Consider the following 9,719-nt stretch of genomic DNA (forward strand, 5'->3'; position numbering starts at 1 on the left):
GGTAAGGCCTGTAGTCAGTGACGTCAGGTAATCTGCCGCCTGACAACAGTATGTGGCGAACGTTGGATGCAATGACGTCTCTTGACGTTGCTTGAGCGACTACCTTTGCGGATAAAACAGTTGGGTAGACTCCTTCCAACAGGAACACTTCTGCCGGTCGTTCCACGGGAACAGCTTCAGTAGGTAGTGGCAATCTGCTCAGTCCGTCGGCATGTGCGATGCGGCTTCCCTGTCGATAGACCAACTCGTAGCGGTAAGATGATAACGTCAGGGCCCAGCGAAGAAGCCTGGGTGAACAGTTATTAGGTACAGGCTTATCGTGCGCTAAAAGTCCCAACAGTGGCTTGTGGTCGGTCACTATTTCGAATGCATGACCCCAGAGGTATTGATGAAACCTCAGAACGCCGAAAATTACGGCCAGAGCCTCTTTATCGAGTTGGCTGTAATTACATTCTGCTGGCATTAAGCTCCTTGACGCATATGCAATAGGAAGCTCTTCACCTGACAGTTCACGGTGCGCAAGTACAGCACCCACGCCATAAGGCGATGCATCACATACCAACACCAAAGGTTTTTTGGGGTCAAAGTGAGCTAGGACCCTAGCAGACGTTAGGAGGTCCTAACTTTTTTGGAAAGCGAGCTGCTGCTCGGTGCCCCAAGTCCATGGCGCATTTGCTCCCAGTAACTTGTTTAGAGGATGCAGTACTGTCGACAAATCAGGCAAGAACTTCCTGTAATAGTTCACTAGCCCCAGGTAGCTCTGCAACGTTTTCACATTCGTTGGCGCTGGCGCCTTCGGCACAGCTTCTACCTTCTTTGGATCAGGATGTAACCCCGCCTCCGTGATTACGTGACCTAAATAGTGCACCCTAGGGGCCATAAAAATGCACTTTTCAAGTTTCAATCGTAGTCCAGCCTCTTCAAGCCTTCGCAGTACAATATCCAAGTTCTTCTTGTGATCGTCGTCATCCTTTCCAGTGACAAGGATATCGTCGAAGTAAACCACGACGCCACGCAGATCTTGCAGCAGGTTTTCCATTATTCGTTGAAATAACGCTGGTGCCGTAGAAACACCGAACGGTAGCCTTACGTACCGATACAACCCTTTCTGAGTGTTGATGGTCACCAGGTTCTTGGACTCTTCGTCCAGCAGTATTTGTTGGTAAGCATCCTTGAGGTCAAGCTTACTGAATTTCTTTCCTCCTGACAGCTTAGCGAACAGTTCCTCAACCCTTGGAATCGGATACTTCTCAGGTACGGCAACGGGATTTACGGTAATCTTGAAATCACCGCAAATTCTTACACGTCCATCGCGTTTGACGACAGGAACAATGGGCGCGGCCCATTCAGACGTCTCTACTGGTTACATAATGCCTTCACGCTGCATACGTTGTAGCTCCTCGGCGACTCGGTCTCGAAGAGCAAACGGTACTGCACGCGCTTTAAAGAATCTTGGGCGTGCGCCGTCCTGAATTTGTAGTTTCGCTGTGACATCCTTCAGGGTACCCAAAGTGTCTGAAAAAACGTCTTGATGCTTAGCAATAACGTTCTCAACAGTTGAGACCACGCAGACGTGTGTGTCCTCTGCTGTCAGAGCCATGCCAAAAGCTTTCATCCAAGTGCGGCCGAAAAGATTTGGGCAAGAACCCGGCGCCACGTAGAGTGGTAAGCACTCCTGCTTGTCACGGAACTTCACTTGAACGTTCACGCATCCCCTCACACGAGTTAGTTCACCAGAATAGCTTCGCAACAGTACGTTGGAAGTCTCAAGCTTTGCATGGGGAAGAACCTTGCGCAGAACATTTTCGCCAATGATAGATACTCCAGCACCTGTATCGAGTTCCATTTCCAACGGAACACCATCCAGGACGACGTGCGCGCGAAACGGATCGCTTCGATCCGACGCATTCCAGAGATCGAACACTTGAGACACAGAAGTAGCTTCTTCGTCTTCAGATGGATCTTCAACGGCATTTACTGGTTTCTTTTTGTCAGACTTTTTCTTGTCTTCCACCTGTTCTTTCTTCTTGTTTGCTTTTCCTTGGCAAACTTTCGCCAGGTGACCTTTTTTCCCGCAGCTATGACAAACTGTGTTACGATGTCGGCACTGTGTCGCCAAATGCTTATCACCGCAGCGGTAACACGTTATTCCTGTCGACTTATTCTTCACAAAATTCGCAGCTGTGCCCTCGGATTGTGTGGACAGCGCTCTGGAATCGTTTCGTGCAGCTTCAATTGCGACAACAGTCTTCTTTGCAATGGCTAGGGTAAGATCTGGCACTTCGAGTAGTCGTGTCTGCATTTGGGCGTCATTAATGCCACACACAATTCTATCACGTAGCATACTGTCCCGAAATGTCCCGAATTCGCAATCATCCGACAATCTGTTCAACGCAGCAATGAAATCACTTACGGCTTCGCCTTCCTGACGAACCCTTGTGTTGAACTTGTAGCGAGCGACCACTTGTGACGGCTTTGGAGAGTAATGGCTATCCAATGCCTCCAGGATGGCGGGTAGTGCCGTGGCGGACGGTGCAGCAGGCTCCGAAGTAACGTATATGTCTGCTTTCCACAGCATGTCAAAAAGACAGCGCGTTGCTTGTCCTGAGCAACGTTGTTAGCTTCGAAGTACTGCTGAATCCTTTCCCGGTAGTCAGTCCACGCAGAAGCGTCGCCGTCGAACTGCTCAATATTGCCGTAAACTGGCATGACGGTGAGTGCTCTGTAGATGCAGGTCTACTCGAACAGCAAAGATGCAAAGTGGTTAATCCTCGTCGCCAATATCATAGTCGCGGGATGGCGTAAGTATAGAAACACAGACATCATGGCGAGTTGTATGCCTTCGAGTCACGGTGTAGCAACTGCAACGTCGTGCTCTCTGTACGTGAACTTTATTTCGTAAAGGAAGAGTGAAACGCGATCAACACAAAGGTACGCCGCGCAGTCGAGAACTTAAACACTAGGTAGTATATCAAGGGAACGGCGGCGCAGTGATATTGGATAAGCTACCAAAGCCTTGCGGCGGTGCTGACGTAATTGACACTGGATATCACAACTACACACAGCTAAACGCCGTAAAAGCACTCTGTGATACACGAAAGGGGAAAACTTGGCAGTGTTATGTATCATGGCCAACCTAATGAGAAATGGAGACATATGCGGAAATTCGCCATGTTTTTATTTGCTCCAACTCGCCATATTAAGTTGAACAAACACAACCAGATACAACTACCACTAGTTCAAACAACTCGGAGAAAAGATGTGCTCACGCCAGCAATCGCTCCATTCCTGACGTCAGCACCTCTTTTCCTTATGTTGTTTGAATTCGTTAATATTGGGGGTTTGAGTCTCACATGTCTGTGTCGTCACGAATTGTGGTCTACCTCGGCAATTCTCGTTGTTTACGTCGCAACTTCTCGCTTCGTACAGACATGATAGCCTCCGATAGCCTCGTCTCAGTTGCTTTCCGCTGAGGGACCTGTAGATCGGTGTATTCATAGGCGACATTTCATTTTGCCAATATTTGACGAATATTGTGGAATACCGCCGGATGAAAGCTAAAGTAACACGAGAACTTAAGAAAGAGGACAGGAAGCGTTGGCGTAAGTTTTGCCACCACCTTTCACGATCCGGCCACGAAGATCTGGCGGACAATCCGATCTCTGAAGGAGGCGCCCCCTCAAAAGAATCCTCTTGCGGCCTTGGCTATCGTTAAGGGTGTAGACGACAACACGCTAGCGACGGACTTCGGTGTAGTACTAACGACTCCGGCGGCTGCCTCGACCACGCCACTACACCGCAGCTTTGTCCACAGTTTGACGGCTGAACTTCCCCAAGACTGGCCCCGTCCCCCGGAAGTTATGGACCGCGACTTCACACTAATCGAGCTAAAGGCAGCGTTGAAGCTTGCTGTGAACGCCGGCTCGTCCCCTGGACCCGATAAAATCACCTATGCCGCCCTACGAAACCTTCACGGGCGGTCACTCTAAGCTCGCCTTCATGTGTATAATACGTCTTGGCAACAAGGATTTTTACCACATACATGGAAGGAAGCATTGGTTGTTCCCATCCTGAAACCAGGCAAGCCCCCAAATGCCCTATCCTCCTTTCGCCCTGTGAGCCTGACAAGCTGTATGGGGAAACTGATGGAGAGAATGGTTTTGCATCGCCTCGACTGGTGGCTCGAAAAACAACGTGCGTTCCCTCACGAAATGGCTGGATTTCGTCGCCACCGAAGCTCCATGGATCCAGTTCTCGGCCTAGTTTCTACAGTTCAACATGCTCGTGCCCATCGACGGATCGTCCGTTCGGTTTTCCTGGACATCAAGCGCGCATATGATACCGTCTCGCACATTTGTGAACTCCAGGCCTTGCGCTCGTTTGGAGTATCCGGTCGGCTCTTCGTCTGGCTCCAAGACTTCCTTACGGACCGAACTGTCGCTGTCCGTACGTCCCAAGGCCAAAGCCCTCAGCATCCTGTTCCTCAAGGAGTCCCCCAAGGAAGCATTCTCAGCCCGACACTCTTTAACGTGGTGATGGCCGAGCTACAATCAGTAATTCCTGGCAAAGTGTCGTTTTCCGTGTATGCAGATGACGTCGCCATTTGGACAGTAGGAAAATCATGCCCAGCTCTCCAGCGCCGCCTGCAGCTCGCTTTAAACAATATTTATACGTACCTCACGCGCCTTGGGATGGACGTTTCACCCGAAAAATGTGTCGAGCTCCCCTTTCACGCGCAAAGCTATGGCCAATTTCCCCCTTTGGCTTGGTACAAAGAAGCTTCAACCGGTACGCTTTCACCGCTTCCTTGGCGTGGTAATCGACTCAGACTTGCGCTGGGCTCGGCACATTAAACACCTTGAAACTAAAGTGCAGCGATGGCTCCCCGCAATTCAACATCTTTCTGGCTCGGGATGGGGCTGTGATCAGCGTTCCCTGCTCGCGGTTCACGCGGCATTGGTGAGGGCGACTGTGCTTTACAGCCTTCCTGTTCTGCACAGGATATCAACAACTTCATTAAATACACTTCGGTCCCTGTCTGCTCGAAGCCTTCGTCGATGCCTCGGAGTTCCAAGAATGGCTGAAACACGGCAAGTACTGGCTGAAGCTCCCGATTGAGGTTCTCCGTGAACGGGAAACGGCTGGGCACTACCTCCGCTTGCGTGCTCACATTCCCCGCCATCCGCCCCTCAGGAAAATTCGATACCGCCCTGAAAGCGACTTCTATCAAGTAGCGCAGAGAACACGCCAGACTCTCACTGGCTTCATAACTAAGAGCATGTAGCAGCAGCGTCATAATCATCACCAGCACCGCCATCGGTTACGCGCAGCACTGCGCGTGACCCGAGCTTTCGTTTTCGGTTCATCGCCATTAACCGTCATTAAACCCATCAACCTCAGTAGAGCCTGGTCGCCTCATTTCTCGCTCTACAACTGGTGACCCGGACGTGATGTCTTAGCGTTCCACCATCATGAACGGTGACCAGCACTCCACCAGCCCTTCGCCTCCCAGCCGGCCACCGCCACTTCCACCGCTTGAGGCTTCTGTGGCACCGCTCCGCCTGCTGCCCTTCTCCATCTCCGACCCTCAGCTGTGGTTCGCGCAGGCGGAGGTTCTCTTCGACGGACGCCGCGTCACTTCTCAAGCCTCAGCGAAGATGGCGGACCGTATTATGGATTTTGCTGGCCTTCCATCTCCAGAAACCGTTGCCGCCCTGGCCCCCCGCACCTCCCCTCCACCGGTGGACGTTGCAATCAATGCCATCAGCACGTCGCTCCAGCAACTCCAGACTACGGTGGCGGCCCTGGTGAACCGGGTGGACGCCATTCCCCCGCAGCGACCACGTTCCCCTCGGCGCCCGTTTTGCCGTCGCTGCTCGCCATCCCGTCAACGGTCTCCTTCGCCCTCTCAGCACCACTTCTGCTGGTATCATCGAAAATTCGGCGATGCCGCAAGGAACTGCCAGGCCCCTTGCTCGTGGCCGGGAAACGCTCCCCCCAACCATTAACGGCTGGCATGGCTGGGGGCGACAACAGCCGGCTCTTCCAGATCACGGACCGCGTGTCCGGCTGTCGCTTCCTGGTGGACACCGGGGCTGACGTGAGCGTCGTTCCACCAACCCCCGCAGAAAAACGACACCGACAACCAGACTTGGCTTTGCAGGCCGTCAACAAGTCCACCATCTCAACTTACGGTCAACGCTCCGTCACCCTTGACCTCGGCCTGCGCAGGGTATTTCGTTGGGTTTTTACCATCGCCGACCTCCCCTTCGCAATCCTTGGCGCCGACTTCCTCCACCATTTCGACCTTCTTGTGGATATTAGACGCCAGCGCCTCGTCGACAACACTACTTCTTTGCACGTTTATGGAGCTCCAGCGCATATAGCCGCCATTAGTCCCACCATACGGCTACCGTTGCCCACTGCTTTCGCCGACATTGTCACGGAGTTCCCCGCTGTCCTGCGCCAATCGCACGCCTCTTGCCCACCTCGCCACAGCGTCACTCACCACATCGTGACACGGGGCCCCCCTGTCTTCGCTCGCCCCAGACGGCTGGCTCCGGAGCGCCTCGTCATTGCCAAGAGGGAATTCGAGCACATGCTCGAACTGGGGATCATTCGGCCTTCCTCCAGCCCGTGGTCTTCCGCTCTCCACATGGTGCCCAAAGCAACACCTGGTGACAGGCGCCCATGTGGGGACTACCGTGCACTCAACATCGTCACGGTACCGGACAGATACCCGCTTCCCCATATTCAGGACTTCACCGCGAATCTTGACGGAGCGACCATCTTCTCCAAGATAGACCTCATCAAAGCCTATCACCAAATTCCCGTCCATCCCCCTGACATCCCGAAGACTGCTATAACCACCCCTTTTGGCCTCTTTGAATACGTGCGGATGCCCTTTGGCCTGCGTAATGCTGCGCAGACATTCCAACGATTCATCAACGAAGTGCTCCGCGGCCTGGACTTCGCATTCGCATACATGGATGACATCCTCGTCGCAAGTCCTTCTCCGGAGGCTCATCGCGCCCACCTGCGCGCCCTGTTCTCGCGCCTGGAGGACTACGGAGTCTCCATCAATGCCGCGAAGTGCGAGTTTGGCGTTACCACCCTTACCTTCCTGGGACACACCATCACCCCGCAAGGCATCCGGCCACTCGCATCCAAGGTCCAGGCCATCCGAGACTTTCCTGCCCCCACTTCTCGCAAAGGACTTCGTTCATTCCTCGGCCTCGTGACTTTCTACCGACGTTTTGTGCCTCGCTGTGCTGCCTTGCTCCAGCCTCTCTACGCAGCTCTCGGCGCTGACCATCCGAAAGAGGCCCGTGCTGCCCCTCTGGAGTGGACACCGGCAGCAGAACGCGCGTTCGAAGAGGTCAAGCAGGCCCTGGCAGATGCTGCGCTGCTCCACCATCCTCGTCCTGACGCCGAGACAGCTTTGTTCGTCGACGCCTCCACTGCTGCTGTCGGCGCAGTCTTGCAGCAGCGTCAGGATGGCCACTGGAAACCTCTCGGTTTCTTTTCCCAACGTCTCTCGCCAGCCGAAACACGCTACAGCACCTTCGGGCGTGAGCTCCTCGCCGCCTACCTGGCATGCAGACACTACCGCCATTTCCTCGAGGGCCGCCCGTTTGTGCTGTACACCGACCACAAGCCTCTCATGTTCGCCCTGCGATCGGCCTCCCTCAACCACTCGCCTCGTGAAACCCGCCACATGTGCTACCTCTTGGAGTTCACGACCGATGTGCGACACGTCGCAGGCGAAGACAATGCCGCTGCCGACGCACTCTCGCGGCCGGACGTCAATGCTCTCCATCCGCCCCCCGCGGTCGATTTGGACGGCATCGCCCAGGCGCAACACGCTGATCAAGATCTCGCCAATCTTCGTTCCTCCCCCGCCTCATCCACCACTTTTCGGGAGATCTCGCTCCCCGGTTCGACGGCAAGTCTATGGTGCGACACCTCTACTGGTACCCCGCGCCCTTTCGTTCCCCTGGCCTTCCGCCGGCATGTTTTCAACGCCCTCCACTCGCTGTCCCACCCTGGCGTGCGCGGCACGCAAAAGATCGTCGCAGAGCGCTACATATGGCCTCGCATGAATGCCGACGTCCGTGACTGGGCGCGGGCCTGCCTGGCCTGCCAGCGGTCCAAAATCTACCGCCACACCATCTCGCCTCCATCGCGGTTCCGATGCACGTTTCGACCAGGTCCACATCGACTTGGTCGGCCCGCTTCCTCCGGCCAAAGGCTACCGCTACCTGCTCTCGTGCATCGACCGCTTTACCCGCTGGCCGGAGGTAACGCCGATCCCTGACATCACGGCAGAGACGGTGGCCCACGCATTCCTCTTCTCCTGGGTTTCCCGATTCGGCGTCCCGTCCACTGTAACCACGGACAGAGGACGCCAGTTTGAATCGTCCCTCTTCCGTCACCTGTGCAGCGCCCTCGGAACCCATCACATCCGAACCACGGCCTACCATCCGGCTGCCAACGGCCTGGTCGAGCGCCTTCATCGGCAGCTCAAGGCGTCCCTCCGCGCCACTGACCACGGCGACACAACCTGGCCCGAGCGTCTACCCTTCGTCCTGCTTGGCCTTCGCGCCGCGATCCGCCAGGATGACTGCAGCGCGGCCCACATGGTCTACGGCTGCCCGCTCCGCCTTCCCGGATCATTCTTCACCCCCTCGGCCCCGCTCGTGCACGACCCTTCCTCCTACATCGACCGTCTCCGCCAGCTCTTCCGGGACCTCAAGCCCACGCCTACCCGCTCCGCTCCCGCAACACGCGTGTTCGTGAGCCCCGACCTTAATCAAGCCACCCACGTCTTCGTCCGCCGGGACTCTGTGCGCTCCAGCTTGCAGCCTCCCTATGACGGCCCCTACAGGGTCATCTCGCGAGCCGGGAAGTTCTTCCGCCTCGATCTTCCGCGGGGACCTGACACTGTGGCCATCGACAGGCTCAAGCCCGCATTCCTGGAGTCGGCACCTCTGGTATCGCCCGACCCGCCCTCCCTACGTCCGTGCTCAGCTCCTGTCTCCAGCATTCCTCCCCCTCCACGTCGAGTGCATTGGGCGCCGCAGCTCGCACACTACGAGCCGCCCGCCGCCTCGGGTCCGGCTCCTGCGCTCCTTGGCCTCGGCGCCCGACCTTTCCGCCAACCTCGGCCCTCCTCGCCAGCCTTGTCATCCGCCACGGGGGGGAGCCCTGTAGCAGCAGCGTCATAATCATCACCAGCACCGCCATCGGTTACGCGCAGCACTGCGCGTGACCCGAGCTTTCGTTTTCGGTTCATCGCCATTAACCGTCATTAAACCCATCAACCTCAGTAGAGCCTGGTCGCCTCATTTCTCGCTCTACAAGCATTATACCGCCGGAAGCCCCCTGGTCTCTACCGGTACCGCCCATTTTTGTACGCCTCCCAAACCTTCTAGAAAGAAGAGATCAGGTCCACCCTCAAGTCCTCCGAGCCCATTTTCATGCTCTGGTAGACGAGCAGTTTTCTACGTTTACGGCGGCATATACCGATGGCGCATCCCGAAACAACAAGTCCGCCTCAGCATTCGTCATACCATCCGAAGGCGTAGTGCATGGGAGACGCCTTTCACATCCAACCTCCTCCACAGCTGCGGAACTCTATGCCATCCTTTTCTTTCTACAACACATCGCTGATTTTACACCCCGGGAATAGGCAGTCTTTTCAGACTCCAAATCTGCAC

General features: G+C 55.4%; 1 protein-coding gene across 1 annotated transcript; it reads right to left on the reverse strand.

Moving 5' to 3' along the window:
• Positions 1-619: 619 nt before the first annotated feature.
• LOC135389458 (uncharacterized protein K02A2.6-like) lies at positions 620-2,578 on the reverse strand. Its single transcript, XM_064619505.1, has 3 exons — positions 2,414-2,578; positions 1,368-2,296; positions 620-1,232 (listed from the first exon to the last, which is right to left on the reverse strand). The coding sequence occupies exons 1-3, from the start codon at positions 2,576-2,578 to the stop codon at positions 620-622; spliced, it is 1,707 nt and encodes a 568-aa protein (XP_064475575.1).
• Positions 2,579-9,719: the final 7,141 nt, after the last annotated feature.

The sequence above is a fragment of the Ornithodoros turicata genome, chromosome 3, assembly GCF_037126465.1.
Source record: "Ornithodoros turicata isolate Travis chromosome 3, ASM3712646v1, whole genome shotgun sequence".
Classification (NCBI taxonomy): domain Eukaryota; kingdom Metazoa; phylum Arthropoda; class Arachnida; order Ixodida; family Argasidae; genus Ornithodoros; species Ornithodoros turicata.